The 22,867-nt window shown below is 39.1% G+C and overlaps 2 protein-coding genes across 2 annotated transcripts in view; one reads left to right on the top strand and one right to left on the bottom strand.

Moving 5' to 3' along the window:
* The window catches only part of CWC27 (CWC27 spliceosome associated protein homolog), a 113,013-nt gene extending 105,945 nt beyond the window's left edge, over positions 1-7,068 (bottom strand). Inside the window, exons 1-6 of the mRNA XM_424748.8 lie at positions 6,919-7,068; positions 5,354-5,450; positions 3,688-3,800; positions 1,386-1,529; positions 591-689; positions 313-416 (exon numbers count right to left, since the gene is read on the bottom strand). Coding sequence (XP_424748.2) covers positions 313-416; positions 591-689; positions 1,386-1,529; positions 3,688-3,800; positions 5,354-5,450; positions 6,919-6,960 — 599 coding nt within the window. The 5' untranslated portion in view covers positions 6,961-7,068. The remainder of the gene's footprint in view (positions 1-312; positions 417-590; positions 690-1,385; positions 1,530-3,687; positions 3,801-5,353; positions 5,451-6,918) is intronic.
* A 252-nt stretch (positions 7,069-7,320) lies between these two features.
* SREK1IP1 (SREK1 interacting protein 1) lies at positions 7,321-15,960 on the top strand. Its single transcript, XM_424747.8, has 5 exons — positions 7,321-7,375; positions 9,517-9,564; positions 11,537-11,677; positions 14,023-14,101; positions 15,523-15,960. Exons 1-5 carry the CDS (start codon positions 7,363-7,365, stop codon positions 15,710-15,712), a joined length of 471 nt encoding a protein of 156 aa, XP_424747.1. The 5' UTR covers positions 7,321-7,362; the 3' UTR covers positions 15,713-15,960.
* Positions 15,961-22,867: the final 6,907 nt, after the last annotated feature.

The raw sequence follows: 22,867 nt of genomic DNA, 5'->3' as shown, positions 1-22,867 counted from the left end.
AAAATAAATTAAAAATTCAAAAGAACTGCACCGAAGTTACTAACATGCATTAACTTCTGCATCATCTCAGTCACAACAAACATGACTGTGTTCTCTCTCCTTTGCAACCAACCATTGCACAAAAGAGCTATAGCTTACCAGATGCACAATAACTACTCAAAGCAATTAATCTCTATGATCTCTTGGTTCTTGCTATCATTAGAGCACGTTCCTCTTGCATTTTGGTTAAGCCTTTGTTTCAAATAAAAAACAACCAAGCTGCTATTTGAAGGTAAAAGAAAATTAACTGCTGCTCATGTTGCATGTATTTACTTTGTGCCTTTTACTTTGGCCTTTTTATCTTCTTCTTCTGGTTTTTCCTTCTTCAGCTTTCTATTTGGTCTTGGAACAATATCATCAAATGGATTAAACAAAACCTATTAAAAAAAAGAATATTTTAGTCACATCCCTAATAAGCATTGTTAATTAAATGATTCAATATTTTACAAACAATATATAAAAGATATGCCAGGTTTCCATACTAGATAACAGTTGTCTTAGTAATACAAACAAAATAATTTTAAAACTTCAGATTTTAAGAACATACGCACCTCACTACTTCTGATTTTATGTGGACTGAGTGGTCTTTCTTCTTTGTCAACTTCCACTTCAGCTAGCCGCAACATGTTATATATTGTATCTCCTGTAACCTATCAAATGCACAGGAAACGTTTGAAAGTACTTAAGTACTTCTGCAAAAGGCAAAGCAATTAATACATAAAGAATTTGAAAATACAAGTGGTACAGAAAATTCTGTAGGCATATAAGACTTTTAAAAGAGAGTAAGTACAACATACCAACGGTTTTGGCTTTCATTTTTAAATCAACAGCAGAGTTGAAAGAACATAAGTAGCAAATCATGCATTTCTGAGAGCAGAGGAAGATGTCAAAATTTTACCGGGAGTTGTAGAGCAGGAAAATAAGATACTGAAGTACAAAAGTTGTAGCTTTATTTTCTTTTGAATAAACTATGAAAGTGTTAAGTTCATCTTAGGCTTTTTGAATTCCTCACTTCCCTTGAGTAATTACGACTTACAAATAAATGTTAACAAATAAATAATGTTATTAGCATTAGACTAGTGAAACAGTTACCATATTTCTAAGAGATGATTTAGAGGGAAGCACAACACTTCTTTCCAGAAGCAAAACAACAGCAAAGTAGATAATGATGGAAATAACCCATAGAAACATTTCCAAGAGACACAGACAGAATACAGACAGCTTAGAATGAAGTAAAATAATTTCATGCATATCTAACAAAAACAACACTACAAGAACCTTCAATAATAGATAAACATATATATGCTTCTATCAAACTCAAACTGAGACTACTCTGTGTAGCAGACCTTTCCAAAGATTGTGTGCTTGTTATTAAGTTCATCTGCACGACCCAGTGTAAAGAAAAACTGACTGCCATTATCATGGGGTCCAGCATTTGCCATAGCAACAAGTCCTCTTCGATTAAATCGCAATCGTGAATGGAACTCATCCTAGAAAAGATAAAAAGAAGTAGTATTTAACTACCATGAATTTATATTAACATACATTGACAAAAAACAGTTAGTTCAAATAAATTAAAAATTCAAACATTAATAAAACTGAAGTTATTTATATCTTAGTAATAAGATTATATTTAAAACTTCTGTTCAAAACAGAAAATATATTTTAGTCTATTTTTATTTCTTAGTTTCTATAATAATACAAATAAGCAAACAAAATTATTCCAAAACAAAACACAAACAAAATCAAAACACAAACAAAAACACGTAACTAACAAGATCTGAAGAAAAAGTTTAGAAGTTACTAAGCCAATAACAGAAACACAATTTAAGATAAACTAAGCTTTGCTATGTTAACTTTCCCTTTGTCTAAGTATTGCCTAATAATCATCACTATTCCTGTTGAAATTAATGCTCTAGCCAATAGTAAAAAAAGAAAAAAGAACACAAGAAAAAGAAAGCACTTCTTAAAGTAACTGCATTACAGGTATTTCTTGTAAAACCATTACTCTAGTTAAGTGCTTCATTTAGCAGAAATCATAACTCACGTAAAAACCAGAAGTTCAGTAGCTTTGCATTAGTACAGTATTACTCAAATCCAAAGGAAGAACATTTTCAGGACCATGAGAAGACAGAAGAGGGCATCAAACGAATATGACAGTGACGAGCAATACATTAATACCACAGTAGTATAAAACTTCTAAGTGCTTTAACACTTAACTTTAATACTAAATTAAAGAAGTGCTGTTACTATAGTATTAGAAATATTTGTTTTGATGTCTGCTCAGGTAGCAACCTCTCTCACAAATGGCAGATTTGCATCACATGCAGGATTTGCATTACAATTGCAGCAGGTGGACTGAAGGCCCATAAAGGTCACACAGCTTCAGTCACCAGCTAGAGACGTTTACTCTATCTGAAATACTTAACCAGAACTAGAGCGCAGCTACTGCGCATGTGTAACTTCACTCAGGATCTGAAGACTCTGACCAAGAGATGCAATGTGCCACTATCAATAAAACTAGTGACTACATACACATTCAGAGACCTTTGCCAATTCAGGTAAAATGTGCATAAACAACTCACATTTCTGCTCCTCAGTTTGCCGCACAGATCTACAGAATGCTTTGGGGCCTTACATATCATCTAGTTCCAACTCTCTGTCATGGGCAGGGTTACCTCTCACTAGACTGGGTTGTCCAAAGCTCCATTCAACCTGGCCTTAAGCACTCATACGGACAACACATCCACAGCTTTTCCAGGCCATGTGTTCCATTGCCTCACCACTTTCTGAGTTAAGAATTTCTTTTCAATGTCTAATCTAAATCTACTGTACGAAATACCCCTTTCTTCTATCACTTCCTGACAGAGTCCTTCAGCTTTCCTGTAGGTGCCTTTGAGGTACTGGAAGGCCACTGTATGGCCCCTGCAGATTCCTCTCTTCTCCAAGCTGAACAAGCTCAGCTCCCTTAACCATTCCTTACAGATGTGCTCCTGCCCTCTGATCACCTTCGTGGTCTCCTCTGGATCTGTTTCAACAGCTCTATGTTCTTTCTTGTGCTGGGGCCCTAGATCTGGATGAAGCAGTTTAGATGGGACCTCACAAGGGCAGAGCAAAGGACAATCATGTCCCTCTTTTGATGTAGTCCCAGATACAGTCGGCCTTCTGGGCTGCATTTCCCACTGTGGGCTCATGTTGAGTTTCTCATCAACCAGCACCCCAAGTCCTTCTCCTAACACCTACTCTCAATTTGTTCTCTTCCCAGCCTGTACTTCTGCTTAGGATTGCCCCAACCTAAGAGCAGGACCCTGCACTTGGTCTTGTTGAACTTTATGAACTTAAATCACATAAATGCTTGCTCTGAACAATCTTCTCTCCTATTTTTATCTTGTTGAAGTGAATGTTATTAAGGCTATACTTTTATCACAGAATTAAAACAGACAGATTTAAGAACACTCAATTCTAAAATGCATATTCAAAAATACTGAAGCACATGCAAATTCAGAATATGAATAAACTTCAGCATTCCTTATAGAATAAACTGTATTCCTTATACAAAATTTGTTTACTCACAACCTGACACAGTAGGAAGGACAACCAACAGAGATTAACCAAATATCAATATGCACAAGATACACAGCTACATACCTTGAAGGGAGCTCCATAGATTGAATCTCCACCTGACCCAGTACCAGTGGGATCACCTCCCTGCACTATAAAACCTGGCACTACTCTGTGAAATATTGTATTATTGTAATACTCTAAAAAAAAAAAAAAGAGAAAACATATTAAATACGATTTAAGTTATCTAAAAATCACACTTTCATAGAGATTATGCAGACATATCAGTGACTGGAGTTCTATAAAACAAGACATAAGATAGCATTCTGCCATTTCCACCAAGCTGCCTGATCACATATTGACTTGCTAAGTGTGACTGCACCTTACCTAACCTAATACAAAGTATTACTAATGATATATATGAAAAAAAATTGTGGAGTCTTAAGTTTCAGCTGCAGAAGGTACTGCATACCACTGACAAAATTATGTTAATGAGTAATTTTATTTTCAGGATGGCCGATGATAGCACTGATATACATAACTTTAAAAGGAGAGTTAAATCTACTATGCTCTGTCCCAGACAGTACTTCACATACATAGTTATTTATATCTATACACCAAATGGTTATCACTTCCACTCAATGGCAGGGAACACAGGAGTCATCCCTTTCACCTACACTGTACTGTCTTTTGCTCCCCAGGTTATTTTGTTACTGTTCTCAGTGTATGCACACACACAGGCACATAAGCATTATGACACTGTAAGAAAATATAAGGATGAAAGATTCAACTTGACATATATCTACATAATTTTTTTTCTTTTTTTTTTAATCTGCAGTATGCTGTAAGACAAAGCAGGATCTGACAGTGTTGCAGCATAGCTCTGTATGTTCAAGGATAGTTATACTATACAATATTCACTAGAGAAATACCAACGCATACAATATGAAGCCTAGGATCCAGCAGAGTAGCAATGTAAGTTCATGAAGGAAATATGGCATAGTTTTTTAAAACCGAGGATAATTTAAGGTAATTCCCAGGACTGAGAAGCTGACTTAACATTACAAAAAAAAATTTTTTAAATCCACAGCTCCACATTATCAGTGAGAGCACAGAGCAGACCTGACATGTGTCTGTGATACACAAATCCTACACTGCTATCTTTCCTTACAGAGAGCTAAAAGAACTCTTACCAAATCTTATTAATGGTATATGAGTAGGAGTTAGGAAACATATAAATTGAGAGGGTTCTTTGCACATTTTTTTTATTTTCCCAATATGGAACTTCTCATTCTGGTACCTGCTACTTCAGTGAAGGGCTTTGCAGGGTTCTAGTCAATAAAACATTACAGCAAATGAAACATTAAAAGCACTCATGAAGAAATGAACAGGCAGTATGAATAGTGATACAGGAATGACCTTAACAGGGGATGTCCAAGCATGGCATCACTGACATTTCATATGTTCATTAAAGCTGCTGTACTTTGTATAGACTTCCTGAATATAAGCCTTCCTAAACGTCTCACCTCAACTACTACATTTAAGAAGACCACCTAAAAATTGTTGTGCTTTTCCCTTCCAATGGGTTCCTTAATGACCTTGAAAAACGTTCTTGCTCTGGGTAGCAGGTAATATAAATAATTAGTTAACATATTAAAACTTACTTATGACTTATCTTTTCCAAAACTGTCACTGAAATACCAATATTACACTTGAAATAATTCTAACAAATCCTACCCCATTTTGTCATTACCTTCCATACAAAGCTGGATGAAATTTCGACATGCTTTTGGTGCTTCTTTTGACCACAGTTCTATATCAATATCTCCTGCTGTAGTTCTCAGCAAAACCTATAAAAGTTTTATAAATACACCGTTAGTTTTATTGCAACTTGGACACAAATAAACAAATATTACTACCGAGTTGAAAGATACTCCTAAATTCATAACATTAACAACAGTAGTAGATACGTAGTAAGAGGCTAAGACTGGTGATGAGTGCTGTCCCCCAGGGATCCAACCTCTTCAACATCTATCAATGACATCGACAGTGAGCTTGAGTGCACCCTCAGCAAGTTTGCTGATAACACAAAGATGAGTTGTGCACTTGATATGACAGAAGGAACGGATGCCATCCAGAGGGACCTGGACAGGCTTAAAAAGTGGGCCCATGTGAGGTTCAACTAGGTCAAGTGTAAGGTGCTGCACGTGACTTGGGGCATTCCCAGATAAACATACAGACTGGGAGAAGAACTCTTTGAAAGCAGTCCTTCTGCAAAGAACTTAGGGGTTCTGGTGGATGAAAAGCTGGACATGAGACAGCAATGTGCACTTGCAGCCCAGAAGTCCAACTGTATTCTGGGCTGCATCAACAGAAGAGCAGCCAGCAGGGAGAGAGCGGGGATTGTACCCCTTTGTTTCTGCCCTTGTGAGGCCCCACCTGGACTACTGTGTCCAGACCTGGGGCCCCCAACAAGAGAAAGATGTGGAGCTGCTGGAGCATGTCCAGAGGAGAGCCATGAAAATGATCAGAAGGCTGCAGCACCTCTCCTATGAAGAAAGGTTGAAGGAGCTGGGCTTGTTCAGGCTGGAGAAGAGAAGCCTCCTGGGAGACCTCACTGCAGCCTTCCAGTACTTGAAGTAAGGATATAAACAAGAAGAAAACCAATTTTCTACACGAGTAGTTAGTGACAGGACAAGGGCAGATGGTTTTGAAATGAAAGAGAGGAAATTTAGGTTGGATGTGGGGGGGAAATTCTTTACTCAGAGAGTGGTGAGGCACTGCCCAGAGAATATGTGGATGCCCCATCCACAGGGGCAGGTTGGATGAGGCACGCTGGGCAGCCTGAGCTGGTGGAACTGGGAACTGGGTGACCTCTAAGGTCTTTTCCAATCCAAAGCATTCTGTGATTCTATGATACCTCAGTGTAGTTTTGCTAGCACTTAAGGTACAGTTCTGAAGCAATACGGATGAAAAGACTTCAAGTCTGTTAATACAGTAACTAACAGAGGATAGAACATTAAATACTCTTTAATATTTCCACAATGAGACAACATAGAAAAAGAATATGCCTTAAATCTCCAGCGGCACACTCTATTACAAGTGACACCACGAAGACAATGCGAATTCGTAACAAAGTGGTAAACGTAACAAGAGGCCGAGAGCGATAAAACTAGACGCCTACTACCCCTCGCCCGCGCTGCCCGCAGCGCTCCCGCCCTCCCCTCACTCGCAGCTCCTCCGCGGGCAGCATGGGCAGCGTGCGCAACGCCGCGCGACTCAGCGAGCACGGCGCCGGCTGCCCGCAGGGAGCCTCACCTTGCCGTTGGTGGGAGGCTCCTGGATGTAGATGTTGCTCATGGTGGGGAAGGGATGTTGGGGCGGACGCTCACCGCCCGAGCCCGACGCGCAACAACACTTCCCCTCTACCCGCGTTACTGCCCGCAACCCGCCGCCATCTTGGGCGCCTCTACACAGCACAATGGGGCGGGGGGAGGCTGTGACTGCCCAGAACAGTGGGAAGGAGAAAGAAGCGCTCCGCCGATCGGAGACTCCACGGGAATCACTGAGTAAATTCTTTTCGGAAGGATATGAAGGCTTTTCCAGGCACCTCCGGTCCCTCCTCGTTGCCCCGGCCCGGTACTGAGGTCACCTGTCCTCCCCGCGAGTGGCGCGGCCCGAGAGTGCTCCGGGCAAAGCCTTCCGGCGGGAAGAGGCGCCGCGGCGTTCCCGGGCCGGGCTGTGTGGAGGACGCTGGTCGCAATGGCTCTGCCGGGTGAGGAGCGCCCCGAGGCTGCGGGGAGGCGTGCTGGGAGGGGCGCGAGGGGATCGGCGGCATTGTTCGTGGGGTGGTGGGCGGCGGGGTCCGAGGAGCGGCTCGCGGTGCGTTTCCCAGCCTGCGGAGCTGGAGTGCCGCTGCCATAGCCGCGCCAGCAGCTGAGCGGGTCTGGGGGCTCAGCAGCCCTCCCGCGCCCAGTATGCGGCCCTCGCCTGTAGCCTTGTGGGGGCGCGAGGCCCACGGCTGCGCTCCTGCCGTCTGCAGGTGTACGCTGCCCTCCTTAGAGGTCCCAAGAATGGCATCGTCCCGCATGGTTTTTCCTCCTCATGCCCCAGATTAACGCCTGCCTGCCACTAGGTTGTTTAAATGAAGGCTTTAAGAGCGGTGGTGCAGTCAGCACGGTCAGAAATGGTCGTGTTACCCGCCAGGTATTCAGCCTGTGTGATCGTGAGGTATGAGGAGTGTTTGGCTGGAGAAAATTGAATAAGCCTGAACCTTGGTATGAGTTAAACAACAACAACAAAAACCTAACAAAAACAATTCTTTAATAAAGCTGCTCTCACTCCCATCTTAGGGGGTGGTTTCTGAAGGAACAGCTCTTATGTCTGTGTTCAAAGATTTGCAAAATCTATTTTGCAATGTTGTTGTCCACTAAATTAGTGAGGCCTTTAGTGATGTTTTCTGCTGTCAGTTGTTATTTTTCTGGAGAACTGGCAGTGGGTGGAAAAAAAAGAAGCCTTTATTTGTTTGCTTTTAATTGCCTGAAACTTAATCTGTTCTAAAATCCTGCTTCTTACATCGTTATTTAAAGCCCAAACAATAATAATTTGTTATCAATCTCAAGAATTTGATGGGTGCAGAGACAATAAGTGAGATCAAGTAAACCTGTTTTTAGGTAGGTAGGGAGCCCTTAACTTCTTCAGATGCTATCAACAGGCCCTAGCAAAATACCACTGTCAGCTGGGATTCCTGATTTTGCTGCTTTGTAAAGGTTTCTGTTATACATTTTTTTTTCCATATTTTTCAGTGACACACTTTTTGTGTCTTAATTGGTGCACATTTCTCTGTTGTTTCTCTTAAAAACTGTGTGTTGTCTTTACAGAAAACTCCACCTCACAAGTTGCACCTGAATAGGTAGTCCATTAAAATTGGAGTTATTTTTCTGATCAAACTGTTACCAAATTTAGCACAGTGTTTCACATTGCCTTTCTTATCAAGTACTGGGTGATTTTTTTGAAATCCTGACAAACTGCATTTGCACATGCAGTAGATTCTGTAGTGTGTGCTCGCTTTGCATGAGCCCTGAATCCTTCTGTACTGCATTGATTACACACTAGAGATGAAGTTTATTGAGTATTTCAGAAAACAGGCGAAATCTTGCTTTTGAGTCCAGATGTGAACTGAATCAGCAGATGCTATTTTGAGTATTTTTGTGATATGGCATTGCAAGATAGAGGTATATTTTTTTTACTCTTGACACTTTTTTCGTGTATGTGTTTCCTGTCCCCTTATTTCTCATGGTTTTCACATGGTTTAAAGATAGTTGCTTATGAAATAGACACATAAAGACTGCAGAGTTTATGAACCACTAAGAAGATATGTAACACTTGAGGCTTGGGATCTGCAGAAAACCATGGGATTTGAAGGTTCCTATGTTTATTTTAGTAGGATTCACTGAAGATGGTACTTCCCTCAGTAAATCAATGTTTAAACTCATGAAGCTGATGTACCCCCTTTCATAGCTTTCTTCTTATGTTAGGTTAGTTATTTAAAATAAAGGAACTAGTTGTACAGAAAACCATTTATACAACTGTTTAATTTTCCGTATTTTTCATACTGGATAGAAAAACAGCTTTTGATTTTGGAAATGCTGTTTTTCTTAGAATTATGAATTGACTCAGCTGACTTAAAAATAGCACCAATCCTTTTGTGGGCAACAGGTCTCCAGATTTTGTCTTCTGAGTTAGATCTTGCTGATCTACTTAACTGGGGGCACATGTAGGCATAGAGAGCAACCTTGCCAGAATTCAGAACAGTGATCACTCTGGTCTGTCTACTGGTGTTACCAAGCCAGATTTAAAAGGAACTTTTAAGGCTTATATTTAGTAACAAGTGATGGATGAAATTTTCTATTTCAGGTGCAAATAAGGATAACATCAGAGCAGGATGCAAGAAATGTGGCTACCGTAAGTCTATAATATAGTAATAGTATATTACTATAATATAAAAGTCTATAATATAGTAATTACTATATACGTATAGTAAGCAATATGGTAATGCAGTGTTTTTTTTTTCAATTTATGATGATGGAACTACTTCTGAGGGAGAAAAAAAAAAGGGGTTTCCACCTTTGTTGCTTAATAAGTTATCAATTTAAGCTGCCACATAAATATTTTACATTCCTTTTCAGTCTTGGACTTCTCATACATATCGCTATTTTTTGATAGAATCATAGAATCCTTAGAGTTGAAAGGAACCTTTAAAGATACCTTTAAAGATCATCTAGTCCAACTTCCCTGTGATGAAAGGGACATACACAGCTTGATCATACTGCTCAGAGTGTGGTCCAGCCTGACCTTGAAAGCCTCCAGGGATGGGGCTTCCACCATATCTCTGGGCAGCCTGTAGTAGCCCCTCACCGCTCTCATTGTAAAAGACTTTCTCCATATATCCTTAAATATTTTTGAAGACCTGAGTTTCTTACCAAAAAAAACCCAAACAAACAAACAAACAAAAACAACAGCTGTATGCTGTTGTGTTCACATATACTAAATTTGCTGTGCAATTACTTGAGAAACCTTGAATTTCAAGCACTGTCTTTGATATCTACTATTGTACTTACAAGGTGAGCATTTGTGTTCTTTTTGAGTCTCACTGCAAGCTTAAGCAGGGCTTTCTGCTCAAGATGTGTCCAATGTGTTTTGAAAAAAAAAAATTAAAATCTGCTTAATCTTCTACACCAAAAAGGTATACTTCTTTGTAAGATGTGCTTTGAGTTATGAGAGCCTGCCCTCCTTCTGAAGGCCCTATCAAAGGCTGATGCTGTGCAGGACCATGCCCTTTCATCAGAAACTGCCTGTTGCTGCTGTTACCTGCAAGTTCTGTAAATCAGCATTTAGCTCAAGGTTTTTCATTATGCTGTGCTAGGGAAAGTACGTCTGTGACTACTCTCCTGATGAATATAGATGTGTTCCAGTGAAAATATTAGTTTATTAATTGCTCGATCATGTTTTTAGAACAGTGGAGAATTGGACATTTCTCCATAGTGAACCGCAGTGAACTTTTAACACAGCAATTTAAGCTATATTTATGTGTTTTGTGTAGAATGAAGGAGAAAAGCTTTGTTCTTTCACTACAGACTTTGCTTCCAACAAATTTTATCAATAAATTGCCTTATGTATCCAGTCTGTCAGAGAAACAGGGATATCAATATAGATTTAGTGGTTTATTTGTAGGTGCAATGTCAGAAGCTGTCTGGAAGAGAAGGAAGCCTGTGGTCAAATCACACAGCCTACATTTTTCTTCCAAAATGTCCTGTATTCAAGGTGTAGAGTCCTTAATAGGGTGAAACTGAGTTTGTTTCTATTGCTATTTGAATTCTCTCACAAACTGTATCTTCAATTTGTTTTATTTTTTGTTATTATTCCAATAGAAATATTCAGCTTCAAGGTGTCTGACTCGTGGTAATGATTATTGCAATCTAACTTCGAAAACTAAAAATACTAGTCCAGTGTTAGTATGGTCAGTATTATGTACTGATTATTAAAAATAATTAATATTTCATAAGGAAATATTTTTCTTCTATTTCACTAAAGGGAGATGGAAAGAGCAGTATACAGCAGAACTTTTTTTAGTTTTCCAAATATTTCACTTCATGCTTTTAAATTGTTATTTTAAATAGTTTCTTCTGAAAGGATCTGAAACCATTAAAGAAACAGAAAATCTTTACATTAACAAAAACATGAGAGAGATCATAAAGCACTGTTAGAATACCATTGCACAGCCTCTCAAGGAGGAATTTGCAATGTGTTTTCCTACCTTGTTCGTTGATTGCAGCCTATCCTAGCTTTTTTTCTCTTATTAAAATCAAATTATACTGTTAGCTTTTGATACTATTTGCTAGTTTTTAATGTGCTTCTAAATTTTTGTTTTGTTCAGCTGGTCATCTGACATTTGAATGCCGAAACTTTCTCCGAGTGGATCCTCAAAGAGATATTGTTTTAGATGTTAGCAGCACAAGCAGCGAAGATAGTGAGGAAGAAGAGTTACAGAGACTGCAAGCCATGCGTGAAAAGAAAAGTAAGTTAGATCTTTTAAAAAAATTTAGTTAGCTATTTATTTTAGTAGTAAATTGGACAATGGTCTTCTGATGTGCTGGACCTATCATTTCATTCTTTCCTGTAAATGCTATTCGTCTCTACTGTAAACAATACATCTTTTATGTCAAATGTTGAGACTTCATATATTTGATACGTTCATGTATTTTTTTTATTAATTCCTTTCATTGGAAATTAATAGTTTACACGTTTAGGATGTCTCAAAAAGGTCTTAGTGCAAAAGACTATAATAAGAAACAGCTGCTTAGAAGAGAATGAAATTGATATTCAGAGTTGATTCTGTGATAACATGTAGTTTAAATATCCTAAAGTCAACAGCAACACTTAAAACCAATGACAAATATGGCAGTTGAGGTTTTTTTTTCAAATTTCTATGTAGTAATTTGTCTGAAACAGCTGGCCAGTTGAATTTCAACATTAATACTTGGAGAAATCTATTTGTAAAATTTGAGAGTCCTCTGTCATCAGGGAGAAAATAGGTGTGTTGGTTATTTAACAGTTAGGTGGATTCATTTGAATTTGGACTCCAAAAAGGCTTTTCCCCTAAAGAAAAGCTTGTTCTAATGTATTAAATTCTGTCAAAGTTTAACTCCAGGGTATGTAGACCAGTGTTGTGGTTCAACCTGACAGACAACTAAGCACCACCAGTGAGCTGTTTGCTCAATCCCCCTCCACCCAATGCAAGAGAGAGAAAATTGAGAGGGAGGGTAGGAGGGAAGTAGAACACCTATGTTCATATTAAAAATATTTACTAAGACAGTGATATATGTGATATATAATATATATCACATTGATATATGATATATAATAAGTGATGATAATCTATATATATTTACAAAAGAAGTGATGCACAGCACAGTTATTCACCACTCACTAGCTGATGGTCTGCAAGTCCCCAAGAGGCAGCTGTGCTCCCACCCCCAGACAACTCTCACCAGTTTTATAGTTCCACATGCCAAATGGTATGGAATATGCCTTGTGGCACATTGGGCCACTTTAGGTCAACTATCCTGATTTTGCCCCATCTCAGCTATCTGTTTTAAGGATAAGTTGTAGAAACAGCATTTTCCTGTATATAGCCTATGCTTTAGATGATACTGTAATATGCATCTATCTGATTTGCATTTCAGAGAATTCAAAAATAGTTGATGAGATTATTTGGAGAAGACTAAAGTCATAAATTTCATCCAGTGAGATGCAAAAATTGCTTATAAGTGAAATTTGAAAATACCTCATAATACTGAACAGAGTTAAGGCAAGCATTAAACATGACTGTTCTATGGAAGCTGCAGACTTAGGTAAAATACAGTTATTCTAGCATTCCCACAGCAGATAATATTACCTTTACTGCACACTGTTAATGAGAATTTGTAACAAAGCTAGGATTTAAGTTTTGTTCATTCTCTTTTTATTTAATATTAAGGATTTTGTGTTAACGGCTCTACTATGTTTTGTTATGTTGAGCGAGTCACAGATTAGTATGGACAAAATCTGTGGGCTTTTGGATTTTAATGTACAACTTTCCCCTGGTTTTCCTGGGCCTGCAGGATATGTTAAGAGTTTTCACAGATAAAATGCTGGCCTTTCTTATGCATCTTTATTTTCAATGCAGTAACAATACAAATAGTTGGAGGTTTCAGTCTTCAGCATGGTGGACTAAAAATGCATGACATTTCTTTTTGTCACTGATTCTTGTTTTCTGCTTTGCCAGAAATAAGTACCTGTTAGCTGATTTTTCATTTTGGTAAGACCAGGGTCTTAATTTCTCTTTCCAGCTGTCTCTTAATTCAACATTTCAACATTTCTGTCCTACATTTAACTTTTTAAGCAACCATATAGGGAAAGCAGGGAAAGGCCAAGTTAAGGATGACTTTTCTACCAATTTTCATATATGCTACCTTCACAGTTAACTCAGATTTATCTTAGTTGTAGTGTTAAATCTTCTACCTCTTTTAAATCTTTATCTTTTAAAAGGGGTAAACCTTTTTTTTTTTTTTTTTTTTTTTTTAATCTTCTAGTTACATGCCCTGGTTTCAGACTTGTGCAAATCTTTTAAAATATAGAAGCAAAGCTGTGCTACATTTTACAGGACTTCCTCATTCCTGATCTTCAGACAAATTGCATAAGTTGTATATTTAGTTCTGTTACTCTGCAAAATATTTCTGAAATGAGTCTATATTAGGCTGGGATTTGGAGAAAGGAAAAATAATTTTAAAGTAACTTTACAATGCTGTTGAAGCCATTCTTTTAATGCTCTTCTTAGTTCAGACATAAGTGTGTTGTAAACTATAATTTTTTTGTCCATAGATTTAAATGAGGAGGAAGAAAAAAAGAAGCAAAAAAGAAAAAGTAAAGAAAAAACAAAGCTGAAGAGACCAAGGAAAAGGTAACTCTTTCACACACCAATTTTAATTGCAAAACAAATTCAGAAGCACTCTGGTATTTGGGTTGATTTCAGAAAACATTGCTTCCTTGAATCCAGTTAGTGTTGTATATACTATTTTGACTGGAAAAGCTTACTGTCTTCCAGTGAAGCCTTGTTTGTCCTTTGAGTAATGGTAAAGACAGGCTTTGAAGTTAGGACCATGTAGGTCTTGAAAACCAGCAAGACATAGAAGTTTTGCAGATATGCAGGTCTGAGAAGGTAGTGTTCCCTTTGACTACCCAACAGCAGGCAAGATGTGGTAGGAAAGGGGAGTAAGAAGTCAAGAGGATTATGAGATTGGTCCTCAGGTGAACTCATATGGAGAAGACACTGTGGAGTTCAGTGTCTCAGTGAACTCGGAGTCCCTAAGTAGTTATGTGTGCATGTATACATGTACCCTTTCTGAGTAGCACTACTATCAAAAGGAAAACTTACACAGTTTTACTTAGATGTGTTGAGTTTTAATGTTTCTGTTGCTGTAGAAGCTTAAAAAAGACTTGCTCTGGTTTCAAAGAAAAGCTCATAATATCCAAATTAATTGTGAATCCAAGTTTTGACCTGCTGACTGATCTTTAGAAGAGTCTACTCCATCAATATGATTGTTGATGAGATATCGTCCCAGGAACTGCACTGAGAGCTAGGGAATGTGTATGATATGTGAGGGCCAGAATAAGATGTTCTTCAGAAATAAAATGAAGGAACAAGACTGAACACTGTTCATATTGGCATTTTTCTTGTGTAAGTAAGTCTTCCTTACTTACACAGCAGAGCTGCTAACCTACACTTAGAAAGGGTACAGAAGAGTTAGTCTGCTGGTGGTAGTCTTTACCTACAAGTAATTAACAATCTATTTGAAAACAGTAGGACAGAACAGCCCTCTTGAGGACAATCATGGGGATTTCTGTATTGTTCTCCTCTTAATAGTAATTTCCTTCATCACTGCTGATTAGAGGCAAATAATAACAGCTGCAAGAGCATCTGAACTTGCCATACCTATTTCTTGTAAATTTTTGCATGCGTAAAATACATGTTCAGGAAATCATCCTTTCATACTTTAAAAGCTAAAAGCTCAATTTTACTGTCAGACTTTAGTTTGGTTTTTATGAGGTCTGTACTCTTGGACTTTTTTCTTAGTAAAGGTTGAAAAACACAAAACATACCTATTCCATTGTTAATTAATCTGTACTATAAACATACTGCTTTTCTAGCATGGTAGTCTACTTAGGAAAATCGTTATTCAATTGAACATGCAGATAGAGATTGTATGAGCTTTCCAGAGGATGCTGCTGTATAAATTCTTCACCAATTTGATTTCAACATTATATAAATACTAAAATAATAAAATGATTCCTTTATTGTCCATGAATATGTATTTTTACTAGATCTTCCTCGTCAAGTGCTGCTGAAGAGGCTGGACCAAAGTCGAAAAAACAAAAATCACAAAAAAAGGAAAGGAAAAAGGAAAAGAAGAATAAATCTAAGAAAGGCAAACACCATAAAAAGGAAAAGAAGAAGAGACGAAAGGAAAAGAGTTCATCTTCAGACAGTTCAGACAGTTCTAGTAGTGACTAAGGTGCTGGCCTATTTTGGCTGTCATTTCTGCAGAGAATAGGATGATTTTCCTTTCAGATCTTGCCTATTTGTGCTTTGAATTATGTTTATATTGATATATATTTTTTGAGGAAATCTATTTGCAAATATCAGTGCTTCAAATTATTTAATGGACCATTTGGAAACTTCAGTGGAAGGCCTCTGTATCAAAATATTTGGACTTAATATGCTTAATGTTGGAATGGTTAAATCAAATTTGGAAATTTAAATGAGCTTGCTTCTGTTAATTTATTCCATGAGTGTGTACTTCCATCTTGTGGGAGGTAATCAATCTATTGTGTTTAAATAGGTAATAAAAATTACCCTTTGCTGTCAGGGGAGTGTCAACAATTCACAGGCCACTTTGCCCTAGGAGAGGGGGAAAGGGTCAAAGGGCAAAAAAGATAGGAAGATGGGCCTAAAAACAAAACAGTGGCAGCAATCTGAGGAGGAAATTCACTTTACTAAATTAGATATTGGAATGCAATATAATATAATTGGAATTGAGGCTAATAAATAGAATGAGAGAGTGTCCAAAAACCGAAGGTCTTACTCTGATGCTGAAGGTGAGACGGCTAGAGAGCACACCTCCGCAGTGACAAGCTTTAAAAGAAAGGGCATGTCTTGTGACTTCCAGTTTTATCTTTCCCTCTAAATGGAAAATGGAAACAGAACAATGAAAGTCTTCGGGGATGTGCAGTTGTTCTATTCTGAGAGCCAGGTACCCAGAAAAATCGTCAATCCATGGAACTGGAGCATTAACTGTTTAACTCTCAGTGGTCTACATGATGTTATGATGTGAAATACCAATAACAAAAAATCATAAAACCATGATGGAGTAATTTTAAGCATGTCAGAGTTTCATAATTGGATACCCTGGTGTTCAGTTCATATCGTAGAACTGTAGAATTGTTTGGGTTGGGCAGGGCCTCTAAGATCATCTAGTTCCAGCCAGGGGCTGTAGGCAGGGACACTTCCCTCTAGACCAGGTTGCTCACCTGGTCTAGCCCCATCCAGCCTGGCCTTGAATGCTTCCAGAGAGGGGGCATCCACAGCCTCTCTGGGCAACCTGTGCCAGTGTCTCGCCACCCTCACAGTAAAGAATTTCTTCCTGATATCTAGTCTAAATCTATCATCTTTTAGTTTAAAACCACTTCTCCTCAGCCTGTCACTACATGCCCTTATGAAACATGTTCATAAAAATGTTTTATGAACATAAAATTGATTATTCTTATTGCTCTTTTACTTCCTGTACAGGTCTCTAGAAATGTTTTTGTGCAGGGATCAGACCAAAGGGGATTCAGATCCCCTACCACCCATTCTCTTGGTCTGTTTCCAGCAGCTGTCATTAATGCATGGCCAGGGAAGGAATATAAGGATGATACAGGCATGTCTCTGAGCTCATCAACCTAGTTCGTGGCCCTTCTCTGGACCATCTCCAACAGCTCTATGTCCTTGTACTGAGGGCCCTGGAAGTGGATGCAGTACTCCAAGTGAGGTTTCATGAGAACCGAGTAGAGGGGCAGAATCACCTCCGTTGACTTGCTAGTCACACTTCTCTTGATGCATCCCAGGATACCCTTGGCTGTCTGGGCTGCAGGTGCTCCTTGCTGGCCCATGTTGAGCCTTTCATCAACTTTCATCAGCTGACATCTACAACTGAGTTAATGATAAACTGATACTTTTGAGTTGAGCAGATTGTGATGCTATTGTAGGCATGCCTCATCCCCAAAGTACCTAAATTTGCACCTAAGTGGCTAAGCATACAGTTGCTAAATCTCATGGGGGCAAGAAATGAGGAAGAGCAATTTGTAAGATTTCTTTAGAGTAGCATACATTCCCTGTGGTATTAACTGTATTTTATAACATCGTGTCACTACAAAAATGTATATTATGTTTTAATGGTTACTGTGATGGTCCTGAAAGAGACCAAGATAAAATTTATTCCTTCAATTTATAGGAACAAGATGAGTACCCTAATTATTGGACAACTCAATTTGTACTGTAGATATTGTGCTATAAAACACTGTAGATCAAAATTCTCACGGAAGCCAGGGAAGAGCAAATAAAAGTAATCTGTAACCTATGATTCTACATAGATCTCTCAGTAGGGTATAGCAAGAGTACTCAGTGAGTGCTTTGCTTCAGTCTTCATGGGTGGTCAGGCTTCCTGTGTTTGCCAGGACCATGAGCCTCTAGGTGATAGTGTGGGGAGTGGTTTCTGTCCCACTCTAACAGTGGAACAAGTCTGAGTTCTCTTCGTGAAATTGAATAAGTCCATGAGGCTGGATGTTATCCATCCTAGGGTTCTGAGAGAGACAGCTGATGTGGTTGCCGAGCCACTCTCCATCATATCTGAAAAATCATGGCTGTCTGGGGAAGTCCCCGGTGACTGGAAAAAGGGAAACGTTACTCCCATTTTTAAGAAAGGAAGAAAAGAAGACCCGGGGAACCACAGGTCGGTGAGCCTCAACTCTGTGCCTGGGAAGATCACAGAGCAGACCCTCCTGGAAGCTATGTTTAGGAACATATGAGATAAAGAGGTGATTCAAGACAGCCAGCATGGCTTCACCAAGGGCAGATCGTGCCTGACCAATCTGGTGGCCTTTTATGATGGAGTGGTGGCTTTGGTGGAGGGGGGAAGGGCGGTGGATGTCATCTACCTGGACTTCTGCAAGGCCTTTGAGATGGTCCCTCACCACATCCTTCTCTCTAAACTGGAGAGATGTGGATTTGAAGGATGGACTGTTCAATGGATTAGGAATTGGCTGTCTGGATGCAGCCGAAGGGTTGTGATCAATGGATCTGTGTCAGGGTGGAGGCCGGTCAGAAGCGGTATCCCCCAGTGGTCAGTCTTGGGACCGGTGCTCTTCAACATCTTCATTAGGGACACAAACGGTGGCATTGAGTGCACCCTCAGCAAGTTTGCGGATGACACCGAGCTGAGTGGTGCAGTTGATACATTGGAGGGAAGGGAAGCCATCCAGAGGGACCTGGACATGCTGGAGAAGTGGGCCCATGAAAACCTGATGAAGTTCAATAAGGCCAAGTGCAGGGTGCTGCACTTGGGTTGGGGCAATTGCAGGTGTTTCTACAATCTGGGGGAAGATCTCATTGAGAGCAGCCCTGCAGAGAAGGACTTAGGGGTTCTGATGGATGAGAAGCTGGACGTGAGCCAGCAGTGTGCACTTGCAGCCCAGAAGGCCAACTGTGTTCTGGGCTGCATTAAAAAAGAGGTGGCCAGCAGGGAGAGGGAGGTGATTGTGCCCCTCTACTCAGCTCTTGTTAGGCCCCATCTGGAGTACAGTGTCCAGGTCTGGGGCCCCCAGTACAAGAAAGACACAGATCTCTTGGAACAAGTCCAGAGGAGGGCCACTAAGATGATCAGAGGGCTGGAGCACCTCTCCTATCAGGAAAGTTTGAGGGAACTGGGCTTATTTAGCTTGGAGAAGAGAAGGTTCTGGGGAGACCTCATGGTGGCCTTCCAGTACTTGAAGGGAGCATATAAACAGGAGGGGGAATGACTGTTTACGAGGGTGGATAGTGATAGGACAAGAGGGAATGATCTTAAACTGAGACAAGGGAGGTTTAGATTAGAGGATGTTTTTCACGCAGAGGGTGGTGCTGCACTGGAACAGGTTGCCCAGAGAGGTTGTGGATGCCCCCTTCCTGGAGGCATTCAAAGCCAGGCTGGATGTGGCTCTGGGCAGCCTGGTGTAGTGTTTGGCGACCCTGCACACAGCAGGGGGGTTGAAACTATGATTTTGAGGTCCTTTTCAACCCAGGCCATTCTATGATTCTATGATGAGCCCTTGCATGTGCTCTTTTCTTATTGATTTTGGTCTAATGTCTTAATTTTTCATTCACACACCATGATTTCTGGGATGAGCTTGGATAATATAACTGGCCTCCTTAATTAGCTGATGACTATGCATTAGATTGAAAAGCATTTTAGGAACATTTCTCTTATAAATAGTAATCTAAAAGCTTCTACCACCATGTTCACACTGGCCTTCTTAGTGCTTCTTTAGAGCATATATTGTTTATTTTTAATAACTGGGTCAGTTCTCTGAATCAGTGATTCTGTGGAGAGCAACAAGGGAGCTTTATGCAGCATAATAATCCAGTACTGTTGCCAAAGGAAATGTTTAATTCAGCTGCTTTTTAAGACAAAACTATTTTTTTCTCCTAATATTTACTTAATAAAATTGGAAGGGTTATTGGAGTTAGGAGATTTCAAAGCTCATGTATAATTTTCCCGTGGTCCCCCGTGGGCACGCCACCTTTGCAGAATGGGATTTTGTACATTTGTTTCCTCCTTCAGAAAGCTTGAGCTATCAGTAAACATCACTTAACTGAAGGCAATTTTTACTTAGCTTTCTCTTCCAGAACTGAGCAACCCTTATTAAGGTATTTCTCTACATATAAGTGTAACTTTTATAGTTATATCAATTTATGCGTCACTATTCTGTCAATTGATGTAGTCCTTTAACAGAGAGAATATTGTATATGTTATTCTACTTTTAAAACTATATTAACATTTTTTGTAGAAAGATGTACATTCAGGCCACTATCGTTTGCCACAGAACTGAAGTGCTTAAGAGTCCAGGTGTAAGCTAATGTGTGCAATGAATTATTCTTTGCCATGCTAATGTTTGCTGATCTTCAAAAGGTGATAGCAGAATAAATATTATATTGTTTTCCCCTTTTGTTTTACCATAATTTTAGTGATTCTGATGTGTTGTAACAAATGTTATTCTTTCACTTGAGTCTCAGCCAGAATCAAAATGTGTACTTGGTGCCACAAAAGGTGTCATTTGACAGGTTTAGGTATGAAAACAAGGTCTTTGATTTTAAAATTCATCCATTCCTTCTGCCAAGTGTTGTTTGTTTCAGTTTTCGCAGTCTAAATGATGGTACCTGACTTAACTGTAGCTCTTCCACAGGCCCAAGATAGTGATTGAATGCCTGCTTCTTAACAAGCGCCAAAGATCTTACAAGATAAAGGTGACAACAAGGACTGTCATTCCCTGTCAGCACGCTTCAGTTATAGGACATAATGCATGTTTTCAGAAAGAAAGAAAAAATTATGCGCATAAACAGTACATGGAGCAAGACCAAGAACTGAACAGCAACACCAGGTGACAGTAACATAATGATGAAGAGTAAACAACTTCCATACTCCTTACAATAAGCTCTAGAATGCAAAACAGCCTCTTTTACCAGCAAAATGTGTATGAATATACTATCACCACTAAGCTTACATTTTTTTAGGTGGTGACAATCAGCAGTGTAAACTTGCATAGTTTCTGGGATTTTTTCTTGGAATATTTTCAACAGATTAATCAAATACTTGTTTTATTGTGTTCTGAACTCTTACTAGAGGTCTGCTTTGTTTTGTTGTTGTTGTTGTTTTGTTTTGTTTTGTTTTCCAGTATGCAAAGAAGAATAACTAGGGGAAAAACAAAGATATTAGCCATAAGTATCCAAGAGAAGGAAATAAAAATAAAATAACAATAAATTAATACAAGTTTATTACACAACTCTTAAATTGAAGTTCTTCCTTTCAGCAATAAATTAGAGAATTTCAGAATTCAACAAGGCAATTATCACAACAACAACAACAACAAAATGCAGTTTAATGAACTTGGAACACACTGAGTACCTTACAGGGTTTGATATTTAAGGAGATCAAAGCTGCAGAGATAATCAATACATATTGAACTCTTATTTTCTCAGTGTTTCCATAGTTGGCAACAAGAAAGCAAGTCACATTTGCACATCACTCTGAGATGTCTAATAATGAATCTGAAACACTGCTACTGTTTCATGCAGTAATCAGTTCCAGGAGCTTCCAAGTGCATGTTCAGCACTTCGTCTTTTGGAGTTCCTTACACCTGTGCCCAGCCAGAAAAAGGAACAATCCATTTATGCATAGTAGGATCACAAATATTGCAAAATATTGTTTTAACTCAATTTAATAAAAGCATTTGATTACTCAGTACAGTCTTTTAGTTTCCATAGCAGACTCAGCAGGAAAGCTGTTGGAAGCCATTGTCGTGTCTTAGGTACTCTCCCATCTTAACTACTGTACATCAGAGATTCTTCAAGGCAAAGCACACATGTCCTCTGTCTCAAGGCATCATCATCTTGGAAGGACACTAATGAAGACTCTAAACTACAAAACAGTAAATAAGAAAAATGATGGATAGTGAAAGAAAAAAAGTGCTAGAAGTCCTGCTGTAGTGAAAGTACCAGAATACTGAAACTCTGCATAACTAGTAACTAAACTGGGAGAAAGAAGCTGAAACCAGACGTGAAAATATTGGGAAAAGGTCACAAGTTATTAGCAGCCTACGTATGACATTCACAGAACTGAAGTGCCAATCAATAAAAAATAGTAATGTTAGTAATGAATGAGGCAGCCTTGTGCCCTTATATATTAATATGCCCCTTGCTTTGGCTAACAGGGTTTGAGAATTTTCAGCCCCAGTGAAAGGACTCGTGCTCATCTGTGGATTTGACAGTATTTGACCTCTGATGGTGACAATAGTTAGGTAATGTTAATGCAGTGTCTTCAGTAGAATTTCTCCAAGTTCTGACCATTTCTTATATCGGTAGACTCACTGTTAGAGGGATAATATAGATAACCCTGGATATCCCTGAATATTTTCAGCCGAAGTTTTGTCATAGGCTAGTAGTTCTAAACTGTAAATTTGGCTCAGACAAAAACAAACAAAACAGAAAGGAAAAAAAAAAAAACAACACTTGAAAAAGCTGAGTAAGATAAGAAGAAAATTGCAGAGAGCAGCACAAGCAGGCTGCTGTACAAGAGAAGTTAACACAAACTAGGGTAACAACAAATTACACAGGGCAATGACCTCAGAAAAAAGGAACACAGTCCCAGAGTATCTGAACAACAAAAAAAGCAGAACAAGTCCAGTGACAGTAATCAGGTTTTGCTACAGTCCAGTGATCACTGGACGTATGCATGGTGATAAGGCAAGCCCAAGCTAGGAAGTCAGCAATGCAAAGTCAGGACCATCAGGCTACAAAGCCAAGCAGAGGCATCCATCCATACAGCGTAGCCTAGACAAGAACCAAGGGCCAGGGCCTGCACTTAAATTCATGTCCCAG

Source organism: Gallus gallus, chromosome Z (assembly GCF_016699485.2).
Source record: "Gallus gallus isolate bGalGal1 chromosome Z, bGalGal1.mat.broiler.GRCg7b, whole genome shotgun sequence".
In the NCBI taxonomy this organism is placed as follows: Eukaryota; Metazoa; Chordata; class Aves; order Galliformes; family Phasianidae; genus Gallus; species Gallus gallus.
This window is presented reverse-complemented; position numbering and strand designations above follow the sequence as displayed.

What these genes read in the sequence shown, in the direction of transcription:
- SREK1IP1 (XM_424747.8), top strand. An exon ending in ATGCAAGAAATGTGGCTACC is followed by an intron (nt 9,565 to 11,536) that starts GTAAGTCTATAA and finishes TGTTTTGTTCAG; the next exon opens with CTGGTCATCTGACATTTGAA. An exon ending in CTGAAGAGACCAAGGAAAAG is followed by an intron (nt 14,102 to 15,522) that starts GTAACTCTTTCA and finishes TATTTTTACTAG; the next exon opens with ATCTTCCTCGTCAAGTGCTG.